This window comes from Humulus lupulus, chromosome 8 (genome assembly GCF_963169125.1).
Source record: "Humulus lupulus chromosome 8, drHumLupu1.1, whole genome shotgun sequence".
Classification (NCBI taxonomy): Eukaryota; Viridiplantae; Streptophyta; class Magnoliopsida; order Rosales; family Cannabaceae; genus Humulus; species Humulus lupulus.
The window spans coordinates 131,951,758-131,978,948 of NC_084800.1; the positions used below are offsets into that span (position 1 = coordinate 131,951,758).

Sequence of the window (27,191 nt, forward strand, 5' to 3'; positions counted from 1 at the left end):
CGAAAGACCCTTTCCCAGTTACTTGGGGGGGCATATGGTACCTGGATATAACCAGGTCTCCTTAATGACTTAGAAGTTGATTCATATTGATTGACCGTTGTTTTTCTTAAAAAACGCGAGATATTGATAAGGGTTAACGCTAACTAAGTCCTGTCCTGGATATAACCGGGTCATAAAACTTAGAAGTTGATTTAAATCTATTGATCGTTGTTCTTCCTAAAGAGCTCGAGATATGGATAAAAGTTAACGCGAACTAAGTTTTCAAAAATAAGTTCCTGGTCATAACCGGGTCATAAAACTTAGAAGTTGATTTAAATCTATTGATCGTTGTTCTTCCTAAAGAGCTCGAGATATGGATAAAAGTTAACGCGAACTAAGTTTTCAAAATAAGTTCCTGGTCATAACCGGGTCATAAAACTTAGAAGTTGATTTAAATCTATTGATCGTTGTTCTTCTTAAAGAGCTCGAGATATGGATAAAAGTTAACGCGAACTAAGTTTTCAAATTAAGTTCCTGGTCCTAACCGGGTCATAAAACTTAGAAGTTGATTTAAATCTATTGATCGTTGTTCTTCCTAAAGAGCTCGAGATATGGATAAAAGATTAACGCGAACTAAGTTTTTCAAGAAATTGTAACCAAAACGCGTAAAGGCAAGAAAGAGGATCAATTGAAAGCATCGAATCAAATTGTCTCGAGGTGGAAGCACCTCATGCAAGGGTTACATAAAAAAAAGTATAATATTAAAAAATAGTGAAGGGCACAAGAGAAGAAACGCCCTAAGCTCCGCCAGGTGGCCCCTTGGAGGTCGCGGTCTCGCCTTGCTCAGCTGCGCCAGAGCCTTCCCCGGTCTCAGAAGGCGCCTCTTTATCAAGGCGAGCTTGGAACTTCACCAGCAAGCACTCCCAGAGGCTCGCTGACATGAAGGAGAAGTCAGCATCTGGATTGTAGGCCCAGCAATGGTAGAACAGATCTTCCAAGGACTTTTCCGAAGTTGTCCGCTCGGCCTCTAGGGCAGCCTGGGTGGCCTGGACCTCAGCCTTCGCGGCATCTAGGTCTGTTCGCGAGGTGGCAAGGGAGGTCTCGAGCTCTTGGACCTTCGAGCGGGTTTTTTCCAACTCGACCTGCGAGGCCGCCAAGGCATCCTTAGCCGCTTGCAGGGTAGTCTGGTGCTCGCCTCTCATGTCCTCGAGCTGAGTTTTGGTCCTGGCGATGCTCCGGTGAAGGGCAACGGCGCTCTGCGAAGGTGAAAAGACAACTGCCTTAGAAAAAAGAGAAAAAACAGGGCAAAGTGTAATAATAAAAAGCCATAAAAGGGTAAGTCAGCTTACCGTCAGGGTCATGCCCAGTGAAGACTCCAGAACGCCCACCGGGTTCATTGTCTCGATGGCCCGGAGCTCCTTCTCGGTAAACTTGTATATATGGCTAACGGCGTAGTTCGCCGACTCATACACCGTTCCCCGGAAGGCCTCGGGGATCTTCCCCAGGTCCTGCGGATTGACTGGGATGCGTACATCGGAGGGTACAATGGCCGAAGTCCCGAGCTCCGTTCCTGCGTCCCGGACGGCCGCCAAAGCTCGTGGAGGGGGTGGAGGCATGTTGCTTCCCCCCGCAGCAGGAGGAACCACTCCCGCGACCTGGGCAGCTGGGGCTTGCTCCTTCTCCTTTGCAGGAGACTTGGCGGAGGTCCCGACGGCGTGCTTGGACGTCCGAAGCCTCTTCATTTTTGGCCCAGCGGCCCCAGCTGGGGGGTTCCCCCCGAAGACCGCACCTCTCAGGCTTTCCTCGGGCTGAGACATCTCTTCTGTCAAAACAAAAACATGGTTAGTACGAGAGTTAGCAATCATGCAAAAACAAAAACAAAGGGGTAAAGAGAAAGAAATTCGAGTATATGAATACTAAGGGAATCCTACTCCCCGAGCTAGAAGAAGAATCTAAGTTGATTACTTCCCGAGCTGGCACAAGTTCTGGGTCCGAGGCTGACTCAGGGATAGACTCCTCTACATATTGCCTAAGCCCCAGAGCTACGGCACCCCTCCGGAGTGATGGCCATGTCCGAAGGTTGGTCCCATACTCCTCGAATAGGATCGACCTAAAGGCTAGGGTGTTATCTACTACTATGGTACCCCTAGGCCGGCTATCTTGGTAGTCCAGCACAAGCTGGTCGACACAATGGAGCAGGGTTGTGTTCAGGTCCGGATCACTTCGGTGACGATGGACGAGCTGCCTAGGATTGAACCTAGCCAGCCGGGGGTCTGCTGTGGCCCTATCTAGATTCCTAAACATGTAAGGGTTACCTTGGCCAGAAGGACCCGCGGCTGCTCCAGATTGGATCCTCTCCTCGCCCGTCCTTTGGGCGACCTCCAAAGCCCGCTTCCTGTTCCTCACGAGCGGAACTTCGTTGTCCTCGTCCTCCTCATCTTCATCCCTCGCGACCTCCTCCATGATGATGGGTCTGGTGTCGCGAGCAAGGGGAAGCCCCCGGGGCCTCTTTAGGTTCAAAGTCTGATTTGGGAAAATCATCTTGCACGCCACCATCGTCTCGTCCGTTACGAGCACGCGATAATCTTTCTCACTGGGGGGAAAGCCCGCCAGTGTCTCATATTGGGCCCCGAGGGTCACAGATTTCTCTGTCCTCGCGAAGATGGCTGCAGGATTAGTCTAAGTCAGAAAGGGATACGGGAGGAGCTAAAACGACACTTAACTTACAAGCTAAGGATAAAAAACACTTACGAGGAAGATTGAAGTAGTGGAGCTCGCAGTTTCTGAACCCCGTCGACATGAAGAACTGATCCTTGAAGTCATTGGGGTGGCTGGGCAGCTCGATGACCGCAGCTGTATTGGGAAATCAGGTTAAGTAGTAAAACACATCGCCTCGCCCCCGCTGGTTCAGGCTAGCCTTGAGGCAGAAGAAGTACAAAATGTCCGCTGGAGTGGGGACCTCCCACTCGTGCTTCAAAAATAAATATCTCAACCCTGCCAACAACCGATAAGAGTTGGGGGGGGGGGGGGGGGGGAGCTGAAATGGGGCCAACCTCACGTAATTCAGGAAGTCAGCAAAATACTGATCCAACGGGAGGAAGGCCCTCGCCTTAAAATGCTCGCCGCTCCAGGCCGCGAACGATTCGTCGAGCGGCGCACAGCTCCGCTCGCCTTCCGCGGGAGGTCGGGCAATCACTGACGTCCTCCCCAGCGCAATGTTGTGGGAGAGGAATATCTTATTGATCTTCGTCTGGTCGGTAATCTTTGAGATGATCATCTCTGCCTCAAAAAATGCATCAGGAGCCACCTCGAGCTCCTTCTCCACTGCCGGCCCAAAGCGGGGGATCGGGGAGTCAGGCATCACCGCTTTTCTTCTGTCCTGCTGGGAGGCCGAGCTGCCGACGGTCTTCTATGGGGCATTCCTCTTTGGTGCCATCTGGTCGCCTAGCAAACAAAAGAAAAGATTTTAGAAAAGGCGACCTAAGCATGGGGAAGAATCAAAGTGTTATTTGCACGAGCTGAGGTAAGCCCAGCCCGTGGAGAGTGAGACCACGCGGTTTTATGAACACGCGTCTGTGCTCCCAACAGATCCCAGATTACTCAGAATTCGTGTGTCAGGAGGGTCAGGATAGAATTTGCCTTGGGGGGAAAGTTTCAATAGGCAAGGAAGGCAAAACCGCCTGTGAAGCATGTCCCCTAAGCTACCCTGTTTTGCACCCAAAGTACCAAAACTTCTACCCAGAAATTTTCCCCAGAAAATGCATCCTGTAAACCATACTCCCAAACGTTTTCCTACAGCAAAAATACCCTAACCTAAAAGGCTTTCACCCTTCATACCCACAAAATCCAGTAAACCCTTGCATGTGGCTACAGTAAATATTTACCTAAGCTACAATGAAAAGTATTTTCAAAACACGCATGGTCAGGAGACTTACAGTGTTTGGCTGGGAGGTGGATGAAGGTGTCGCCTAGGTGGGAGCTTTGTCGGAGTGTTTGTTTCCAAAGCTTTGAAGGAGTCCTTACGCCTGAGCTTCTTGAACAACTGAGAATGGCTGTCACAAAGAAGAGCGTTTCTTTTTCTTCTGAGAAGAAGGAAAGAAGTTCTGAGAAATTTCAAATGAAAGGGTGGCCCATGCATAGGGTGGCCACCCCTTTTATATACGTGAAGGGTCACGTATAGAGGGCCGTTGGATGGCCCTGATGAGGGATCCGAGGCCCTCCACTCGAAATACGAAACGATGGCTGGGCATAGGCTAGGCCATTAAATGCGGTTCTCGTAAGACGTACCGTCACCAACCACGATGTTCCGCGTATCAGGCGCCTGCGTAAGATGTGGAATGTGAAGAGTTCATGGGGAAGCCTAAAAGCCCCTACTGTGGCCTTATCCGACGTGGTATACCACGAGCAGGGGCTTGGGGGGTAGATGTACGCCCTGATTTTCCCACGGGCTGATTAGCGAGCTGAGCTGCGGCGTAATCATGATTATCTCGTGGACATCCCAAAAACCGGAGCTTCCATCATAAGGTCGTACCTCCTTAGCTCGAGGTAACCCAAGGGTTCGCCAAGCTTGCCTAAGATCTGAGTCCAGACTCTGAAGGCCAAAGGTCGAGTTAAGTATCCAGCTCGTGGTACGAGCTGGATATGGAGGCTATGACCCTTTGTAAAGTCAACACACGCAAGGTAAACATGCATATATCAGACATCACGTGTCTGATATACCCCTGACTTCTCGGACACGCAGCAGGAATGTGCGTATTCAGATACCCACGACTGGGTTGGCCCGTGCGGCCCATTATCTCCTTACCTATTGATTTGACCACACTCATGTGTCAGGTTTAGGAATTAATCATGAATGTCACAGAGTTGATACGATAGGTAAGAAGGTCACGGGATGGCCTTCTTACCAACTCCCAGGTGCCTTCTCCTATAAATATGGAGACCCTGGGAGTTGATAAGGTTGGATTATCTCTTGTAAAAAATACCCTGTAATCAAATATCTAGTATATAGCAATAGTACTGACTAGTGGAGTAGAAGGATTTTAACCTTTGAACCACTTAAAAAACGTGTCTTGAGCCACCCTTTCATTTCTAAGATCATATGTCTATTTCGGTTCAACATTAGCACTAATCCCTTTCTCTTCTTTTCTTAATTATCTGTTGGCGAAGAATCGCGTCAACAGTTGTAATGTCTCAAATTTCCTAATAAGGCTTAGGGCCTTGATAAGGGGGTCAGGATGGAAAATTATGGAAATTATGTGATAATATGATATTTATGTGCATCATTATGTGATTATGTGAGTTATATTATAATATGACTTGATATGCATGCTTAGGTGTATTAAATATGTATGTGTGCCCATTTCTGATTAATTGGGCAATTGTTGTAATTTGTCCCGTTATGGGTATAGTTGACATATATGCGATATATGTGTGAGACCACATTATTATGTGGATATATTTGGGTTACTCGGCACGAGACAATCCTAGGGAGCAAGCTAGTAGGAAAGTCACAACAGACCCATATTTGACTCGGTGTGAGTCAAGGGGTATTTTGGGTATTTAGCACATTACCAGAATATATGGTATTGGGAATGATTATTTGATGATATATTGGGAGTTAGTGAGATCAGGAGGGAATTCTGGAAATGTTGACTATTTTACTCCGGGGGGCGTTTTTGGGACCCCGAGCATTAGGATTTGCTTGAGGTTACTTAAGCTCGAAGTAACCTGTCAGAAATATATATATATATATATAAACGTTCAGTACGTTCTCTCTCTTTCTCGTTATCCCTTTTTGACGCCATTAGCATTTTCGAAGAAAACTCGAGTTTTAGGACTCGGATTCAAGCAAGGTTAGAGTCATAACGATTCTAGGGAAGATTAGAAGCTTATTAGCCGGGGGATTTAATTGGGAAATGACTCAATTAGAGGTAATCCAAGATTTAAGTTTTGAGTTTTTAAGTTTTGATTGGATTTTATGTTTTGATAAGTTTTGTATTTGATTGGGACATGGGTTTTGATGGTTTTGGGAAATTAAGATGTTTGGGAACTTTATTTTTGGGTTTTGATTATATTTGGATAGGTTTGTGGAGGAATTTAAATGGGAAAAAAATGAAGAAAATGGCTGGGTTCGAGGTTGGGTCGCAACCTTGTTCTTGGAAGCCGCGACCTATGTGAACCCAGAACCAAGAGGGGTTCTGCCTAGGGGGCAAGTCGCGGCCCGCGCCTTGAAGTCCAGGCAGAGGGCTGTCTGTCTGGGAGGCGCGTCGCGACCCCCAGGGCCAAGTCGTAGCTCGCCTATGCAGTTTTGGCCAGGTTGGGTTTTTAGTCGTGGGAACTTAAGCTTAAGGGCTCGGGATCGATCCTACTACCTGGTTTGGTAGGATTCGACGTCCCGGGGGCTAGGACTCAGTCCGAAAGTCTTTATTTACTCATTTTTTATGGGATTCTATATTATGGTAGTGACTAGGTGATCGCTAGGGGTTCAGAATCAGGATCGTGTTCGAGGGTCGTTTATTGGTAACTTGTGCTTGGACCAAAGGTAAGAAAACTGCACCTAATATGTGATACATGTGATTATGGCATGCCATGAATGTTGAATATGGAATTGATCAGAGCTTGAGTCTCTGCAAATGTGCATGATTATGATTATGCTTGTGATTATCGATTAAGCATGCTGAATGCCTTATATCTGGATATTTGATATATGATATATGCCTGTTTGCATTACCTCATGGAGGAAACATTAAATTATCAGCCAAGAACGGCAATAGTACTAAGCTCTGGACGTAAAGCTCTAACTTATCAGTCATGAGCGGAAATAGTGCTGAGTGCTGGTCAAAGAGCATTGAATTATAAGTCAAGAGTGGCAATAGTGCTGAGTGCTAGTCGTAAAACTCTGACTTATCAATCATGAGTGACAATAATGTTGAGTGTTGGTCGAAGAGCATTGACTTATTAGTCAAGAGCATAAATAGCATTGTGCGTTGGTCGTATTGGTTAGGTTAACCAGAAGCGTCAGGTATGCTTATACAGAGGATGTGGCTAAGAGACTTGAGGTGACTTAATAGTCACATATCCTAGCATTGGCTTATTAGTCAAGAATGGCCTTAGCACGTTGAGTGCTAGTCAGCGTCAGGTATGCTTATATAGAGGATATGGCTAATAGGCCTGAGGTGACTTAATAGTCACATATCCTAACATTGGCTTATCAGTCAAGAACGACCTTAGCACGTTGAGTGCTGGTCAGCGCCAGGTACATTTATACAGAGGATATGGGTAAGAGACCTAAGGTTACTTAATAGTCACATATCCTAGCATTGATTTATTAGTCAAGATCGGCAATAGCGCTGAGCGCTGGTCGAAAGACACTGAGTTATTAGTCAAGGACGACATTAGCATGGTGAGTGTTGGTCGAAAGGCACTGACTTATTAGTCAAGGACGACAATAACACTCTGAATGTTGGTCGTAAGGCATTGACTTATTAGTCAAGCAGGGCAATAGTGAGCTAAGCACTGGTCCATATGATCTAGCCTAACTAGAAGCACATCATACACTTGACCGATCTATTAGTCGAAGACAGCCTAGCGCCGAGTACGCTAGATCAGCTCGAAAGCTGGTTATACAGAGGACACGGCACAGGGCCCCAGGGTGACTTATTAGTCCCATATCCTAGGGCGTCAAGCCAGAAAGATTCCAAAATCATTTATTTGTACTTGCCTGCATGCATGGATAGGGTTATTACTGCTAGGCATGCTTATTATGATTTGGTGACATGTTATTAACTACTTATGAGCATGTTTGAGTTTTCTTGCTGAGCCTCGGCTCACGGGTGCTATGTGGCGCAGGTAAAGGTAAAAGAAAGCTGGACCTTCCTTGAGTTGGAGAGCTTAGGTGATGATGTGTACATATGCGACTACTCGACCACCACGACAGAGTGTTTAAAGAGGAACTAGGTATAAAACCTGTTATCCCCAAAATTTAAAAATGATGATGTGGCAATAAAGGTGACAAATGGCAAGGAATGGTTGGGTAATCTGGCTTAGGAGTGGTCCGGTAGACCGGTGAAGATTTTTGACTGACCAGTCAAGTGTCATGTCCGACCGGTCATATGCTTGTCGGCCCGGTCAGGTGCTTGTCTGTCCAATCAGGTGCTTGTCCGCCCAGTCATGTCCTTGGCCGACCAGACAGGTGCTTGTCCGCCCCGTCAGGTGCTTGTCTGACCAGTCAGGTGCTTGTCCACCCAGTCAGGTGCTTGTCCGCCCAGTCATGTGCTTGTCCGACCAGCTAAGTGTTTGGCCGACCAGACATGTGTTGGCCGACCAGTCAAGTGTTTGGCCAACTAGTGGACTGCTTTGGCCCTTCATTTTTCCTCCTGGGTGTGATGTGGACCGACTAAACAGAGCGGGGCTACGTAAAAGATCCCAGTAACGGCTTCAACAAGAATTGGTCATACCTGCGATGGAATCTCTCAGATTATCCCACAAAAATAGTGCTTTGTTGTATTTTGAATATTATTACTAATTGAATATAGTGAGAATAGCAAAATATCCCGATGATGGGGGACTTCATTTGTACGATCCCGAGCCTATAAATATAAGGCTCATGGCATCATAAAGAGGATTCGATTCTAATTTTCTAAGAGAATATTTGTATCTGAAGAAATATTGTATTCATTTCATCTGCACTAAAGAAACTCAGTTGACTCAGGTTCATCTGATCTTGAGTGTACATCTATAATCATAACTATAAGTGGACTAGGCTATTACCAACACATTGGAGCTGAACCACTATAAAAATTGTCTGTGTCGTATTTTTCTCTTTAAGGTTTATTGTCATTTTGACGTCTACACGTCGTTGGCCAAAAACACGGTCAACATTTTGGTGCTTTCATTGAGAGCCTGAAGAGAAGAAACACATGACTTTCATATCAAGATGGCACCCAAGAATACCAATGTGGCATCCAAAAAGTCAGGTATGTCAAAAGTGTTGGAAAAAGCTTATACATGATCTTTATTTATTTTCATGTATATCTAATATTAAACAAATTAATACGAGATAGCCTAAAACATGTTTCTAAAATTGAATTCAAAGAGAAACAAATAATATAATACTTACAGTATACGCAGCGAAATTAAGAGTCCTTCCTTCAGTTTCTCTAACTCTTGTATCCTCTTTGTCGCAGAGTATTATCAAGAAACTGAACCGATCTTCTATTTTCTTCACGATCTTCCAATGTATCCTTAGAACCACCTAGACTAGTGTGGGCAATTCTCAACACATGAGATAGATATAGAGAGAAGAAGAGAAAATAACAAAGTGGCTTAGAAAAGGACTTGTGTTTAGAGAGAATATAAAACTATCAGAAAATCTGACTTATGACTTATCTGTCGTCTCTAAAATCTTCTCTCTAAGCACTCCTTTTATAGACTCAATTAGGCCATTTAATTTAATTAAAAAATCAATAAAATAACAGCCATTTTGAAGCCCTAGGTCGAAATTATCATGGGCTATAGGCCCGTGAAATTTCTCATTTTGATTATAAGCCCATTGGACTTAAAATCAAGGCCTGTATTATTTTCTATTGATTTAATTAATTGAATAATTATTTAAATCCTTTATCAAATTAATTATTTATAATTTGAACCTTGATTTAAATTTATTTATTAATTTAGATACCAATTTATCTTAATTAATAAATCTGCCATAATTTCTCTTTTCTTCTCAAAATTACACAACTCTGTGAAACTATCCAAAATTGACCTGATCAACTTTGATAATTCTAATTGATGATTAAATCAATTAATTGAGACTATCTAGATGATTTTATCCAAGGTACAATGGGGACCATGGGCCTATGAAATCAAGCTCCAATAAGTTATCATAAATCTAACAAACAAATTTACTAACTTATTAATTCCTCGTGACTCCACTATAGACTTGGAATTGCACTCTTGAATTCATAGAACACTCTATAACAAATATAGATACGCTATTAATTATCCATTGTTACAACCATAATTGTCACGCAATCCTCTATAGACGGTCTACAATGAGATAGGACTAAAAATACCGTTTTACCCCTCATTGTATTTTATCCTTAAAACACTTAGTTCCTTGTAAATGATATTTCAGTAAACTAATTTAATTACTGAAATGAGATCTCTATCATTTAACACCTTGAACCAAACTAAAAGGAAACCATCATTTCACTTCTTCATCAGAAGCTATAGATGTTCATATCTATGATTAACACTCCCACTTAATTGTACTACTGAGTTCCCAAGATGTAAGTATGGCTAGTCCGTAGGGTAAGGTGGTAACGAACAAGTCAAAGAACTCAAATAATACAATCAGTTAGAATACTAACCACTTAGAATTGAGATTGAATTGACCTATGGTCAACTATATGATATGACTAGAATAGATAATAACGGTATGTTTACTTATCTTATCAACTGTCAATATCGGTCCTGTCCGATGTAACAAATACATCCGATCTTATCTACTTTGCTAATGTTCTGGAAAGAACATAACACTGTAATGTGTAAGTAGATCATATCATAGATTGGCAAGTCAGTGTAAATCCGGTGCACTGACTAATCTTAGGACTAACTTATTTTGAACATATAATCATATTTATATTCCACTGTGATAACGTCACTATAAATAAGATTAGCTATATGCTCGGGATTTAATAGAAGTTTATATTAAACAAATAATCATGAAAATAAAACATGTGAGCAAAGTGATTGACCAAGTCAAAAAATGATTTCTATTCTTTTATTGATATTAAAATGAGATTACAAAGAATTTGGGTTTTAATTAGGGCATAAAACCCCAACAAAAAGAGCCTGCTAGATCTGAAGAGCCTGGACCGCAAAACCCAGAGACTGAGCCCAGGGTGTTTCTCGAGGAGACCACTCCAGAAGTTGAACAACTCCAGGAAGCAATAGGCGCTTTCCAAGAGGAGATGATGAAATTCAATGCTCGACAGGAGTCTTTCGCTGAAGAGATGGCCAAGCAGAGAGCTGTGTTAGAGCAGCAAAGACACGATATGGAGGCCAGAAGCGAAGAGCTCAGAAAGCGACAGGAGGAAGTCGACTGAAGACATCGTGAAGAAGCACTTGCTCTAGAATCGGCTACCCAATTGACCCAAGCCAATGCTCAAGCCGCGGCACAAGCAGCCACCCAGGGAGCAAGAAATAATAATGTTGGTCGGAGGACCACTGACAGAGCCAATTCTCGGGGACCGGACAGAAGCAGGAGTAACCCCCTGGTCAGGAAGATGATGGGGATCGATCTAGAACTGCCTCGACGTAAAGGGAGAACTCTAGAACCCCCTCTAGGAGCCACCGATCAGAAACTTCTAGATCAGGGAGTCACCAATCGGGCAGTAAAAGACTCCACCCAGGCAGGATCAGACCAGGACTCCTCGAGATAAAAGGACTTCACAATTCAAAGATGGGCATGGTCGTGATGAGGCTGATAGTCATCACACCGACCAATCAAAGGAAAAGGGGGGCAATGACCAACAAGGAGGAAAAGACTGCCCGGGACGTACCGAAAGGCCTCCACTGCACCCCGGTCAGCAGCATAGTGGGAGAGAGCAAGTCCCGCGTAGTAAGCCATCTGAAAAATTGAAAAGTACAGTGTTCGATCGGGCAGGAGAGCATGCTTCCCGGAAGGATCTAAGGGACGTTATCACCAACAAGAGGAGGACCGTCCCGGTCGAAGGGCAAAATCTGAACCGCCCTGCCAGTCAAGTAGAAATACTTGATGATAGTGCACCAGATGGTAATGCCCGACCAGGCAGTCAAGACCTTGGAACTTCATCAGTTGCACCAGCCATCCAAGCCCAGCTTGACATGCTAACAACTGCAGTGCAAGGTTTGTCAAAACGACCTTCCGGGATAGATGCGATAGACCACCGGAGTGGCAGCCCGTTTTGTGCCCGGATTAGAGCAGCCCAGCCTCCGGCAAAATATAAAGCACTGATTCTGCCAGTATATACAGAAAAGGCAGATCCCATCAAACATGTTGGGAAATTTGAGGACCGGATGGAATTTCTTGGAGTAAGTGACAATTATCGATGTAGAGTTTTCTCGACTACTTTGTCAGATACCGCCCAGGAATGGTATTGGAAGTTTAAACCGAACTCCATTACCTCTTGGGAAGCATTCAGGAAGGAGTTTTGTAGACAATTCAACACTGCCCGGACTCCACCAGTTTATGCCAATCACTTGGCAGATATCAAACAAGGAAAAGATGAGTCTTTAAAGAATTGTATAGAGATTCATGAGAGAAGCCAATAGATCAACTGCTGTAGGAGACGAGGGGAAGATGGTTGCAATATCCGCTGGGATAACTTATCGGAGCCCTTTGTGGGATAGCATACATAGAAATCCAATTTCAACACTTCAAAAATTTCTTGACCGAGCAGACAAGTATATGAAATTGGATGATGCAATCGAAAAAGAGGAGAATGACATAAACAATTTGGACGGATCAACTGACCCTCCTAAGGATGGTGGAAAGAAACGTGGAAATAACGGGTCTGACCACCATGAGGAAAAGAAAGCAAAGTTGAGTTCAAATGAAAATCCAACCAAGTATGAGCCTCAGTTCACTAATTACACAACTCTCTCGGTCACCAGAGCAGAAATATATCTTGCTAGTCATGAAGAGGTTCCCTACAAGAAACCTCCACCCATCAGGAAGGAGATGAGGAAGAGAGATATGAATAAGTTTTGTCGTTTCCATGGAGATTATGGTCACGACACGAATGAATGCAATCACCTCAAGGACGAGATATAATTTCTTCTCCGGTCGGGCAAGTTGAGGAAGTACCGTGCAGAGACATCCCAAGGAGAAGGAGGCAGCAGCAATCCTAGGTTCAAACGACAAAGATCTCCGCCCTTGCAGCCTGGGCCTGTGGAATTTACCTTAGACACTATATGTGGAGGTCCACACTTGGCTGAGGATAGCAACAAAGCAAGGGAGAGGTATGCCGAGACACTTCGGCATGAGCGGGAATGCTAGGATCAGGAGCCACTGGAACGACGAGCGTCTGTGAATATATTATTTCTAAATACCGCTTTCAGAGTGGTAGTTTAATTTCAAGTTGTTTAACTTGTTATTTATATTTGGTTTATGAGCTGGTTATTTGTTGATCAGTCATCTATTTTTGAACAATTTTTGTTGTTTAAGACTCGTTATTAGACACATATTGTCTTTTTTTAATTTACGAGTAATAAAAGAGATTACGCGCAGCATGGTCGATTCTTGCTACAAATGTGCATGTGTGTTAATTATCCGAACAGTGTTCAACTGGTCGGTAAAATCGGACAGTGTTCAACTGGTCGATACATTCAAGCAGTGTTCAACTGCTCGAATATTTTCCATATATTCTATGTGTTTCACGAGTAATTAACTACTCGAACAGATTCAATCAAGTAGCAAGTGACTAAGGATCTTTCAACCCTCGATCACTTAGGGGGCACATGGGGTATACTGGTATATAATTTAACACAGGCAATAAGAGCACGAGTTAAGATATCTGTTTTTAGGCTGACTTGTAAATTTTCGAAGTCCAAAAAGGCCATTAAGCTAACTTGTTTGACAAAGCTTAAGTAAGTTGGAATTTTTTTAAAATTTCAAGTTAGAAGCAAATATTCGTGTGACAATAAACATTATGCTCATAAAATGTTAGAGCAATAAGAGTGTGAGAAAGTATACTTAGTATGGACTTATGAAATGTCTAGAATTTCTAAGTTAGAAAACTAAGTACTCATGCGAAAATATAAGGCATACATCAGAGTGACTTTACTATTCACAAAAAACTTATAACTTTTTAAGTCTAAAAAGACTTAGAAAGTTTCAAGTGAACAAAGGAAAGTAAAGTATAATTGCATGAACCATAAAGATTTTGAGCAAACCCGAGGACATAAGGGCATGCATCCGAATGATTAGGTTGTGGTGTCCGAGTAGCCAGGTGCATAGCGAAGCAGCTATGCGTGTCCGAGTGGCTAGAGGTGTGTCCGAGCGATGAGGCTGCATGTGTCCGAGCGGCAGCGTGCGCGGCCGAGCAGCTGCATGCGTCCGAGCGGCTGGGTGCTGATCCAAGTAGATGGCGTGCATCCAAGGAGCCAGGCAACAAGAGGTGTCCGAGCGGATTTGGTGCGTTTCCGATCGGCTGGGAGATGGTGCTGCATTCGAGAAGCTGCATCCGAGGTTGCGCATCCGAGTGGATGGAGGAGCATCCAAGGGGCTGGCGTGTGTGTCCGAGCAGCCTGGGGTCTGCATCCGAGCGGTCATGCGCGTGTCTAGGCGGATGGTGGTGGGCGTGTCCGAGCAGAGCATGCGTGTCCGAGTGGCTTAGATGCGCGTCCGAGCAGCTTGGGGCATACCCATTGTCTGAGCGGTTAGATGAAAATGTCCGATTAGCCATACACATATTTTCCAACAAACCATTTCCGAGGAACTAGGCCTATCCTATCCTATCCTATCCTATCCTATTAGGCATACCCATTGTCCGAGCGGTTAAATTTCAAGGGTTTAATAAAATTCAAGATAACATCAATGATTATCCTATACCCGCGGGCCCGAAAGAGCAATGGAAATGAGAAACTGATAACTACTGTTTTCATGAAAGGAAAAGTTCAATCGTGGGTTTAATACAGAAATGAAGGTTACTGACTGGATAAAAGCTTTTGGATGACCTCAAACACATTTTGCTAGAGAAAACGTTTATCATACGAGTACATCGTATAATAAATTTGGGGGGCAAATGTTATCCCCAAAATTTGAAAACGATGACGTGGCAATAAATGTGACAAATGGCAAGGAATGGTTGGGTAATCTGGCTTAGGAGTGGTCCGGTAGACCGGTGAAGATTTTTGACTGACCAGTCAAGTGTCATGTCCGACCGGTCATATGCTTGTCCGCCCAGTCAGGTGCTTGTCCGCCCCGTCAGGTGCTTGTCCGACCAGTCAGGTGCTTGTCCGCCCAGTCATGTGCTTGTCCGACCAGCTAAGTGTTTGCCCGACCAGACATGTGTTGGGTGACCAATCAAGTGTTTTCCCGACTAGGGGAGTGCTTTGGCCCTTTAGTTTTCCTCATATTGTTTTGTTGACCGACTAAACAGAGCGGGGCTACGTAAAAGATCCCAGTAACGGCTTCAACAAGAATCGGTCATACCTGCGCGGGAATCTATCATATTATCCCACAAAAATAGTGTTTTGTTGTATTTTGAATATTATTATTAATTGAATATAGTGAGAATAGAAAAATATCCCGATGATGGGGGACTTCATTTGTACGATCTCGAGCCTATAAATATAAGGCTCATGGCATCATAAAGAGGATTCGATTCTAATTTTCTGAGAGAATATTTGTATCTGAAGAAATATTGTATTCATTTCATCTGCACTAAAGAAACTCAGTTGACTCAGGTTCATCTGATCTTGAGTGTAGATCTATAATCATAACTCTAAGTGGACTAGGCTATTATTAACACATTGGGGCTGAACCACTATAAAAATTGTCTGGGTCGTATTTTTCTCTTTAAGGTTTATTGTCGTTTTGACGTCTACACGTCGTTGGCCAAAATCGCGATCAACAAAACCTATTTTGTCGCTTAGGTCAGCTGGTTGTAAATCTTTCGTTGTAATTAACCTTTTAAATGTATTTTGGGATCTCATGTATACATTAAACGTTTTAGTGAAACGTTTATATCTTTGATTAAACTTTTTAATTCTAAACTATTAATCACATTTAGTTACGTGATTATGGCAAAATGACTCGTTTAGCGAGTTTATCACTATTTAAAATACACAGTGTAACGGTCCCTGGGTAGTAGGGCATTACAGTAATGAAGAGGAAAATGGACTATAAGAGCAGGAGAAGATTCAAACTCTACAATTTGAGAAACTTGAGGATAAGAGGTACTTGTATGCTCAAAGAAAGGATCAATGTGAATAAGATATGATTTGGTCAAGTTGTGAGTAGTGCTAGGAATAGAAAAGAAAGGTATATGCTCAACAAAAAAAACATGATGAGATACATATAATTTTTGAGAAGTTGGATCAATACAACGGTATCCTTTTACCATCACCATAACCAAGGAACACACAAAGTGTAGAGCGTGATGGCAATTTTGTACGCTCTACACTAGGACGAAGGACAAAGCACGTAGAACCAAAGACTCTCAAAGAAGAATAGTCAGGGATATGTCCATATAGTTTTTCGAAAGGAGACAAACCTGAAGTGATTGAAGATAGAATCTTATTAATAAGGTTAACTATAGTGAGAATTGCCTCCCCCCAAAACTTACTAGGGACAAACGATGACAACAAAAGAGAACGACCAGTTTCAATAATGTGCCTATGCTTTCTTTCAGCAACACCATTTTGTTCAGGGGTATCTGTGCAAGAAGTTTGATACACACTTCCATCTAAAGTAAGCAAACCACAAAATTTATTTGAAGTATATTCACTACCTTGATCACATCTAAATCATTTAATAACAGAAGCATGTTGAGATTTTACATAAGCTCGAAAACGATCATAAATATCATAGAAATCAGAATGACATGTCATAAGAAAAACCCAAACTTCCTTCGCTGATTCATACTTAGCTAGTTGGATACCCATTGAGTGTTCTACAGAGTTGTTTATCCATGTGGTCATTTCTTAATTATCCACTTCCCAATTTTCTAGCAAAGTTGCATAATTGACTTTGTCATTTGTAGGTTTAACCAAAGTTCTAGAGACATAGCCCCACATCTTTTTCCCTTTCAATTTTTTTTCATCACATAGTACCAATAAGAATAATTATTTCCATCTAACCTCACGCTAATGGATTGAAGGGAATCATCTCTATTACTAGCTATTTCAGAAACAAAAAACAAACTTCCAAACGCTAACTCAGACAAATGTTCCCAAATTTTACAATATGACAAAACCTTAAAATTTTAGAACGAACACAAATATTGCATACCAAGTTGCTGCAATGGTAATCCGCGAAAGTTATGGTTACGCTTAAGAAACTCAATTCCATAAACTCATTCTATGCAAAGATATAATCCATAGAACTCAAAGGGAGATAGTAAAAAGATGAAGAGAGAAAAAGAGATGTTAGACTATATTGTAAAAAGAGAGCAAAAGATTCTAGGTTACAAACTAATTAGCCAAACCTTTTATAATAAAAACAGGCCTTTTATAATAAAAAAATAGTAAAATAACATTAATTAAAAAAAACTAAAATACCCTCCAATAATAACTCTAACAAATAGAAAAGAATAGAAGTAGTAGCTTGCAAATAGCAGAAGCTAGAAAGAAAAATTCAAAACCCAGATGGTCAACAGGGAATCCTAGATCCTCTGACTGTTTGCTTTGAAGATAGGGAAGGTTAAGTGTTTTGGACATTAAAAAGTTTTACACCCCCAATAAAGCTAGCTACGTTCACCTTCTTCAAGATAAACAAACAAATAAAAAGAAGAGAGAGAGATACTAGTGAAGTTTGACTTGCATATGACCATCTATGAGCCTCCTCTCCTCTGCATATGGATTTCATTTTATATTAACATGTATATAGAAGATGCCCTCAGACGACAGAGCATAAGAGTTTAAAAAAAGATACAACCGTTTCTTTTCTTTTCTGAAAGATATTTAAAGATCTTGGACTTCTTTTTTAAATATTCATATATGGTTTTCTGCTTTGTTTGATAGTAAAGTGTGTACTTGTAAACATTTATTAATTAAGTGTCATGAAACTGTTTCCCATGCTGATGATAACTGTAAGTGCTAATAATTTTTGAAGGGTGATTGTACCAAAGTGTTATCATCTTCTTCTTTCTATTCCTTTTCTTGTAATATAAATTTAATTATAACTAGTATAGTTTCTGATGCATATTTTAGTATTAGATTTGTTAGGCTGGCAAGGGCATCATAGCATGCCTCTTAGGCCCCTCCTCTTGCCTTAATTGCCGCGAATACATGGAAAAAGAGACAACACAAGTTCAGTTAAGTCAGTTGCCCCAACTTCCCAAACCCACCTTTATTTTTCTTTTAAAGCACTTTAAAGCATTAGTTGGTCCATTTATTCACTCACAGACCACATCTTCGAAATAGCAGCTTTCTTCACTATGATTCATTCCACACAACCACCCCTCAAAACACCCTCTTTTTCCTTTTAACATTCACCAAACTCTCTCTCTCTCTCTCTCTCTCTCTTTCTAAATCACCGTTATTTTCTTTACTCATATCAGTTTCCAATCTAAGGAGAAAGTTATATAGATGTGTATTAAAGTTAATATATATATATATATAGTTTGAGTACTTTCATTGTTGTGTGTCCTGTTTCTACTATATACTACAGTAGCTAAAGAGAGAAACAGTGTTGTTTAATTAAAAGCAAAGATGGATTCCTCCAATTATAGGTACGTTATCTGCATTTTTGGTATTTTACATGTTACATTCCTTCCCCTTGTATGTGCTTCTTTTCTTCCTCAAGACAGGTTTTTCATTGACTGTGGAGGAAGTAAGCTGATGGAACTAGAGGATGGCAGAGTTTTTGAGCCTGACTCTGGGAATCCACATGTGACTGTGCCAACAAGCTCTACTGTTGTTGTTTCAGAGCTCCAGATGAGTCCTTCAAACGACATGAACCTGTACAATTCTGCTCGGGTTTTTGGAGAAGCTTCGACTTATAACATTGCCACTAAGGAAGCTGGTCGCCATTGGCTGAGATTGCATTTCAATCCGGTTGAGAATCCACAGTATGATTTGAGATCTGCTGTGTTTTCAGTTGTGGCGAATGGAATCACTCTACTCCACAGGTTTTCTCTCTCAAACACCGAGTACTCCACCCCTTTTATCAAGGAGTATGTAGTTGATTTGAGCGGAAAAAGTTGGAGAAAATTGGTATTAAAACTAAATCCATGGAGTGGTTCGGTTGCGTTCATCAATGGAATGGAGGTTATTTCAGTGCCAAACAAGCAATTTCCTTCTACTGCATTGCCTATTCCATTAGGGACTTCAGTTGAAATTCCTGCTGATATAGCTTTTGAAACGGTTTATAGAGTTAACATGGGAGGTCCTCTTATAATCCCCAAGAATGATTCACTTTGGAGAACATGGGAACCAGATGGGCCATTTCTGCTCAATGCTGCTTCAGCAAGGAGTGTTGCTAAAAATCCCAGCTTAGTAAAATACCCAGATGGAGTTTCAGCTGAGATTGCGCCGAATTGGGTTTATGCCACAGCTCAAGAAATGGCTGATGCAAATGTCACTAATCAGAAATTCAACATTTCATGGTCATTTAAGGTTCAAAATGGTTTCTCCTATTTTATTAGGATGCATTTTTGTGATGTTGTCAGCATAGCTCTTGGAAATCTGGTATTCAATGTTTATGTCAATAAGCAATCTGCTTTAAACACTTTTGACATCTCAAGCAGAACAATGGAGTTGTTATCAGCAGCCTATTATGCTGACTTTGTGGTAAATCTTCCTAAGAACTCGGATAAGATTTTGGTCCAAGTTGGTCCTTCAAACTTAGGAGGTTTTCCATCAAATGCAATCTTGAATGGTTTAGAGATCATGAAAATGAGTAGTCCTATTGGCAGCTTAGATGGAAACCTTGCAGCTGATGTTATAGATTCCAAGTCTTCAAGCAACAAGAAGTGGATGGTGCTTGCTGTTTCTTCCGCCTTAGTTGGTTTTGGAGTTTTGGTGCTACTTTTTGCCGGCTTCTTCTACAGGCGGCGAGTTGATCCAAAGAAGCCAAGGCGTCAATTTTCATCGTGGTTATCATTTCCTACTCACATGGGAATCTCCAACTCAAAAGTTTCCATTGGTAGCTCTTCTTCAACTGCGCATTCCTTCAGTTTAGGCCGCATTCTCTCTTTCGCTGAGATCAAAGAAGCTACCAATAACTTTGATGAGAGTTTTCTTCTAGGAGTTGGGGGATTTGGAAAAGTTTACAAGGGTGTCTTGGAAAATGGAACTGTTGTAGCTGTAAAGCGAGGAAACCCGAGATCACAACAAGGACTTACTGAATTTAGAACAGAAATTCTAATGCTATCCAAGCTTCGCCACAGACACTTGGTTTCTCTCATAGGCTATTGTGAGGAACTCAATGAGATGATTCTTGTTTATGAGTTCATGGCAGGTGGTCCTCTCAGGAAACACTTGTACGGCTCTAACATTTCTCCACTTACTTGGAAACAACGGCTAGAAATCTGCATAGGAGCTGCAAAAGGGCTGCATTACCTTCATACGGGAGCATCAGACATCATTATCCACCGTGATGTCAAGACAACAAACATACTTCTTGACGAGAATCTCACTTCGAAAGTGGCGGATTTCGGACTCTCCAAGCTAGGCCCTACTCTTGATCAAACTCACGTGAGCACAGCAGTAAAGGGTAGCTTTGGATATCTTGATCCAGAGTACTATCGCCGCCAGCAGCTCACGGAGAAATCAGACGTTTATTCTTTTGGAGTAGTACTAATGGAGGTCTTGTGTGCTAGGCCTGCTATAAACCCCACTCTTCCAAGAGAACAGGTTAACATAGCAGAATGGGCTATGAGTTGGCAAAAGAAAGGGAGATTGGAGAAGATTATAGACCCCCATTTGATAGAATCAATAAACCTGGATTCCCTTCGAAAATTTGGCGATACAGCTGAGAAATGTTTGGCTGAATATGGTGTTGAGAGGCCAACAATGGGAGATGTTTTGTGGAATTTGGAGTATGCTCTTCAGCTTCAAGAGACTTCCGTACAAACTGTCTCAGCTGAGAATAGTGCTAACTATATTCCTGATATTCCAGAATGGCTTCCCCAAAAAGAAGCTGATGACAATGGTCATGTTGCTGTGCACTTCATGAGTACTGACCAAGGATCTGATGCAACTTCTAGTGCTGTTTTTTCACAGTTGATAGATCCAAGAGGTAGATAGATAAATATATAGCTTAAGACCAAAGAGAAGGATTTTTTTTTTTTTTTAACTTTAGCTTTTGGCTTTTTTAGTCTATGTATCATGTATGAGCTCACTAGGCTTTATATACCCCCCAAAAATTTACATTGATTAAGCTTATTGTAAGCAAAATTTGCAAATCAACAATTTCTTTTATTGTTCCCCATTATCAATTTTTTAGTTCATGACTCCAGAAGTCTTGAACCAGTTGGCAATCCTTGGACACTGTTGGGAAATAATAAAAGGGGAATTATTACAAACATGGACAATGTCTCTAACAATTTCACACAAGTGTCTCGATATTGGATGACAAAAAATATATATATTACAACCTAGTCTCTTTAACATGCTAATTACAAAAACCTAATACCAGTAACACTAGATTATATCGAAGTTATGCTGACAATTTTTGAACAAAAGACACACAACTTGTCAACCTATCACCATTCAGAGTTCAAAATTATTACACACGCATCCTCTCTATAATATAAATTTGACAAACTTTTAACTTTTCACCCTTACAGTTTTACATAAATTTCCTAAAAGTTACCAGTAATCCTTTTTCATTTGGATTTATTAAAAAATAGATAGTTTAAAATTTTGTAAGTACTAAAGACTCATTTGAGCATGTTTAGGAGTAGGTGCTTCTGTAGAATGCTTGTCCAAATTCTCTTCTGATGCTGCTATAATAAGTGGCTCTACTGTGACCTGCTCTTTTATTTTCTTAATCAATGTAATCTCATCCTCTTGCTTCTTAAAACCCTCAAGTTTGACCACTTTGAGATGACCAAGTTCTGTATGCCTAGTAGATTTCTTTGAGATTGTACTCAATCTTGGCATAAAATAGCTTTGAGGATCAACCTGCAAATAAGTAAGTGACAAAAAAAAACATTATGCCAAGTTTATGAAATCAATATCTTATATGTCAATTTTTTTTTTCAAAGCAGTGGTTGAAAGTCATCTGTTTTTCAAATATTCCCAGATAATAGTAAATTTTAAATGAAAAAATAAATAATAAAAAAAAAAAGCTTACAGTTACAAATAGCCTTTCTAAGGCAGGACAAAGTTTTAGAAAGGCTATTAAGGCATCTGTGTTGTAATCTTCCTCTGAGTAATCGATCCACCAAAGCTCATGCAGCTTGTAGAATTGAAAAGTCTCTTCCAAGGGAAAAAGTGAGGGCCATATCAAGGTCTGCAACAAGTAAATTTTCATATAGAATTTTATATTATGTAATGATAGAAGTTAAGTATAAAGAAGAAAAAACATGATGAAGTCGGTTTGAGAGCATACCTCGAAAGTCCACCTACAGAGAGTAACAACTTGAGCATTTTTTATTGTTAACAAGGCAGGGTCAAAGTCACTAGTTCTACTTATGAGATTATCTGTACTAGGACCTTGTCTGAAATCGAACATGGCATCTGCCAAATTAAAATGATATTCAGGCCAAATCCTAGGGAGTTTCCCTCTATATCGAAAGGATCGAAGTTTGGAAGTTTTAAGGTGAAGATACTCTAGATGAGGACAATCCAAAATGGTCAAGTTTACAATCTTTGGACTACTGGACTCAATTTGGACAGATTTCAAGCCATTACACTCGATGATTTTCAAGTTCTCAAGGAAGTGAAATTTAGAGACCATAGAAGAAACAACCTCCTTGGTGGCAAACCCAACTGATTTTAGATGTAGAGTCTTGACATAGAAAGTAGTGGAGCAACAAAGACTTTTAGCAGAATTTTGGTGATTTAGCTGCAGTTTCCAATCAAAATGGCTTGGAAATTCTTTCTCCTTAGCTGAAAAATCAACTCTGAGTTTATCGTCGGCTGCAAGTGTAACTAAGAGTACTTTGTTTTCGCCATATTGTAACCGCAGCCGCCTAGATTGCCTTAACGGATTGAGTTTGTTAAAACGAGTGAGGAATTTAGTGACAGCAGTGTCAATGCCGACTACTGTTGATTGTTGAACTGAAGCTAAGTTCCACAGGCCTCTCCATCTTCTTGAGATGAAGCTCGTTTCGAGTGCAGTTTCGCTAGGAAGGAAAGAAATTATTTGGCAAAGGATTTCATCTGGTAAGCGGCCAAACAAATCTTCTGATTTTTCCACTTCCATATTTTACAACTTAGTAGAGGTGTTTCTAGAGAAAAGTTGGTTGTTTCGTATTATTTCATTACTTTTTTATAGTGTCTTTCTAGTAAGGATTCGTGCCTCGTACTTTACAGCCTACCCAATTTTCAATTCAGATATACAAAGAATAAGAGTCAAAGTTCTGAACAGTTAACATGATCTTGACTTTCAATGTAGTAACCGCATTTTGTGGCCAAGCCTATATTGACAAAGACCTTTATACTTGTACATGTGAATGAAAAAGATTAAAAGAGTTAACTTACTATTATAGTATGTGAATCGAATGGGGTTTTAAAAGCTCAGCTTGAGATTGAGTGTGAACTTATTTGATGACATGAAGTCTTCTCAATTTAAAAGTAAGACTATGTCAAGAGATCAGAAATGATATTTTTTATGACTTGAAACAACTTGGCATAGTAAACTTATTTGGTATTTTAAGAAAAGAATCTATTTGGGGAAATGCAAATCCTAATTCTTACTCTTTGAAATTAAACAAAGTTAAATGCTTTCTTCTCGATCAAGTAATGTAGCAGACAAACTGAAATGGTTAAATTCTACAACAAGAAATGTATAGAACAGAAGATAAAATCTGGTTTCTTTTCTCCCAAATTTTAACTTAACACATCCTAACAAATCTAATGGATATGTCTAGGCAGATGGAATAAAGACAAATCCATTTAACTTGGATTTGTAATGAAAATGAACATTTGGGCAAATCAGTTGAGAGAATTTACGTAGTCAAATGTGTTCCATCACCAACCCTGTCCCTGATCAGGATGACTTTTGTGCATGACTCCAAATTGTCATGGTTATAAGTAGACGTGCTTTTTCCCTATTGTTATCAAATCAGATCTATCTTTGTTTATAGTACTAAGACACTTGTAGCAAAATCCATATGAGAACAACTACTCCCATCTCAATGAGGTTATATCCACCGCCTTATCTAATGTCATCATTATATCATATACTCTATCCTAAGACCTAAGGTGTATGAATTTGAATAATTTCTATATCTGCATTCCCAAATTCCAATGCATACCCTATCTTCTTCCCGAATATACTGTTCTCTACATTTGAAAACAAGTGTGTCCATTAATAAAATTGGGTCAAAAACCATTCACAAAAAATTAAATTGAAGACATCAGTGCATGATATGAACTTGGACCATTCAGACGTGTATTTATGTATGAATGCATGAAGTGACAGAAATTATTTGTTTTTAACGTTCACATTAATTCACCTCGATTCTTTTAAGCTCATTTTGGGAAGAAAAACAAGGCACTAATTAGATCTAACGTTGCGCAAACATGTGAGACTTGGGAAAGTTGTCCAAATATCACATGTGTTGAATTTTCACTTAGTATGATTATCGGGTCAACTTAAAATATTAGTTAAATTCAAAGAACCTGAATAGTGGAAAGGGTTTCTAAAAAAAAATAGACTTTACCACAATAGATAATATCATGTTTTCTTTTTAAATTTTTTAAATAAATTTGGTAGAAATAAGAGCGCTATCCCTCTGTGTATGTGACCATAAAACCCACCTAAACCCGAACGTTTGAATACATTAAACGCGTCTCACCGAATGTAACAGTGTATTGGTAAATTTAATGTTATAAGCATGCTAGTTTAGTGAAGTTTTTTAATATGCTCATATAAGTTATTACGTTAAATATATGATAATTTTAATTTTTTGGACAAAAATATTCTTAATATTCTAACATTTTTTTTCTCTCAATTCGAACTCTCTCTCTAATACTTCTCATTCTCTCTCTCTCATTGTAATATTGTACATCTCGAAAAAAATACCAAAATTTTAAAAGGAAAATTTGACTTTTAATGCATTAAGTACTGTATAATAAAATTATACCAAGCCAAAAAAAACCTCACATTTTATTCTAGTATTCTTTGATTTCCCAAATATGTCCCTATCATAAATTTCTCTCTCCTTTTCTCTCATTGTCTTCTCCCTCTGTATCTCTCACGTTTTCACTCTTTATCTCTCAAGCTCTTGTACAAAAAAAAATAAGTAACTTAATCTATGCAAATTTTCGAGCTTATTTCAAGGCAAATTGTGAATCATTTCAAGGCAAGGACTTCGTTTTGGATTTCAGATAAAAAATCATATGGGTAATAAGTATATATTTATTATATATAGTGAGGAAACTTGTTTATCAACATTGCTTTTTCTATTTCGAACAGATCTGTGTATGCCTTCATGTTTTATTGTAATTTTTCACTGTCGGAATGAATTTTCGTTCCTTTCTTGGTTTTTTTTTTCTGGGTTTTTTGTCTGCCTCGATAGGACTCGATGGTCCTTGATGGACCTCGATAAACCCTCATATGTTTATATTATTTGTCTACCTTGATATGCCTCGATGGACCTCGATAAAACCCTCACATCAGGGGGGAAATGGCCACCTCAATGAGACTCGATGGTCCTCGATAAAAACCTCAAACTTTAGGAACAATGGGTACCTCGATGAGACTCGATGGTCCTCGATGGACCTCGATAGAGGCATAGAACTTAATTTATGTAGTGTATGCCTCGATGGGACTCGATGGGTTGACCTCGATAGTTTGATAGTTTGACCTCGATATGAATCGATTTTATGCTGTTTGATGTTATAGTTTTAATTTTTGACCCTTTTTTTTTGTTTTTCTGATTCAGATTCGTCTGTTTCCATATTTGTTGCATTCAATGGTGTTTGGGAATTGGAAAATAAGGATTGGATTTTCAGGGATGCTAAAAATCAAGTAATGCCTGTGGAGAAGGGTGTGACGTATGAGCAACTGCTTGACATTCTGTACGATGAGCTTGAAGTAGATAAATGTGTGCATGACTTGAAAATTGAGTTCCCGTACACATGCCTATCACAATCCGTCAAACCTATCATTATAAAAAATGATAGGCATGTGCGTGCATTCATTGGGTTAGCATCGAAATCTGTAGAGAAGCTGATTCCTCTATGTTGTGACATTGATTAAGAATGGAGGTATAAGAAATGCATCGGCTTCTGCCAGCGTTAATAAAGAAGTTTGATTTAAAGAGAACATTTCTCCTCCATGTCATGGTTTCAAAGGAACTCAAGGTGAGGTTGGAACATTTGTTCCCGAGACAAATCCAGACGTCATAGTCCATGATGATGTCCCAGTTAGAGATCCACCATATTTGCATGACACGGGAGAGTACGATCCTTATGGCTACGATCCTAATGTCAACGACGATCCATTTGCTGATACAACATATCTTGGTGGGCCAGATATTAGGGTAGATTTGCCAACACAGAGCTCAGATGTTATGGTAGCTGAGGAGCACAGAATAGAAGATCGGCAAACACCTGGGACCAACAGTAGTCGTCCAGGTCCAAGTAGAACCGATGATAGTCTTAGATGGACTTAGGTGAAGATCATAGAACATGGAGTGCTCCCATGTTCACCAAAGAGGATATAGAAGCCTCACATCAACATCATTCCTCAACCAGCAAAGCTTCAGGAGAATTGCACCTTGGCAAGTTCTTTCAGAACAAGCTTGAATTGAAAACCAAAGCATCCATATTTGCGATGAAGAATAATTTTGAGTTTATGGTGAAGAAATCTGGGACTGATGTGTGGTACATTACCTGCAAGGATCCTGATTGTGGTTGGAGATTGAGGGGTAAGAAAAAAATGTGATCTGAAATGTTCGAGATTACTGTATACAACGAAGTACACACTTGCTCACAAGAAAATAGAGATAAGGATCACCGTCAAGCATCACCGTGGGTTGTTGGGAACCTAATCAAGAGGAAATTTGCTACCGATGGTACTCGGTACATGGCAAACAACATTAGGGAAGACATGGAGCACCATTTTGGGGTCAAAATGAGCAATGAGAAGGCGTGGAGATGCGGAGAAAAGGATCCTTGTATGTCAAAGGGACACCTGAGGAATCATACTCCAAGTTACCTGGATACCTGTGTTAGTTGGAGCATAAGAACCCAGGTACAATTACTGATTTTGTAGTAGAAGATGGTCGTTTCTTGTATTGCTTATTTTCCCTCGGTGTTTCTAGGTGTGGTTTCCAGTACTATCGTCCTGTAATTTGTGTGAATGGCACATTCTTGAAGAATAA

General features: G+C 40.6%; 2 protein-coding genes across 2 annotated transcripts; one reads left to right on the top strand and one right to left on the bottom strand.

Moving 5' to 3' along the window:
- Window positions 1-17,978: 17,978 nt before the first annotated feature.
- LOC133798464 (receptor-like protein kinase THESEUS 1) lies at window positions 17,979-21,140 on the top strand. The gene has a single exon (XM_062236744.1). The coding sequence runs from the start codon at window positions 18,400-18,402 to the stop codon at window positions 20,935-20,937; it is 2,538 nt and encodes an 845-aa protein (XP_062092728.1). The 5' UTR covers window positions 17,979-18,399; the 3' UTR covers window positions 20,938-21,140.
- Window positions 21,141-21,371: 231 nt separating this feature from the next.
- Window positions 21,372-23,097, bottom strand: LOC133798465 (F-box protein At2g39490-like). The gene is made up of 3 exons (XM_062236745.1): window positions 22,247-23,097; window positions 21,989-22,147; window positions 21,372-21,816 (listed from the first exon to the last, which is right to left on the bottom strand). The coding sequence occupies exons 1-3, from the start codon at window positions 23,060-23,062 to the stop codon at window positions 21,565-21,567; spliced, it is 1,227 nt and encodes a 408-aa protein (XP_062092729.1). The 5' UTR covers window positions 23,063-23,097; the 3' UTR covers window positions 21,372-21,564.
- Between the last annotated feature and the right edge of the window lie 4,094 nt (window positions 23,098-27,191).

Excerpts from the sequence above, each read along its gene's own strand:
- LOC133798464 (XM_062236744.1), top strand. The coding sequence starts at position 18,400 with ATGGATTCCTCCAATTATAGGTACGTTATCTGCATTTTTGGTATTTTA.
- LOC133798465 (XM_062236745.1), bottom strand. The coding sequence starts at position 23,062 with ATGGAAGTGGAAAAATCAGAAGATTTGTTTGGCCGCTTACCAGATGAA. Across the intron at positions 22,148-22,246 it reads TCTGTAGGTGGACTTTCGAG|ACCTTGATATGGCCCTCACT; the intron begins GTATGCTCTCAA and ends TACTTGTTGCAG. Across the intron at positions 21,817-21,988 it reads TAGAAAGGCTATTTGTAACT|GTTGATCCTCAAAGCTATTT; the intron begins GTAAGCTTTTTT and ends ACTTATTTGCAG.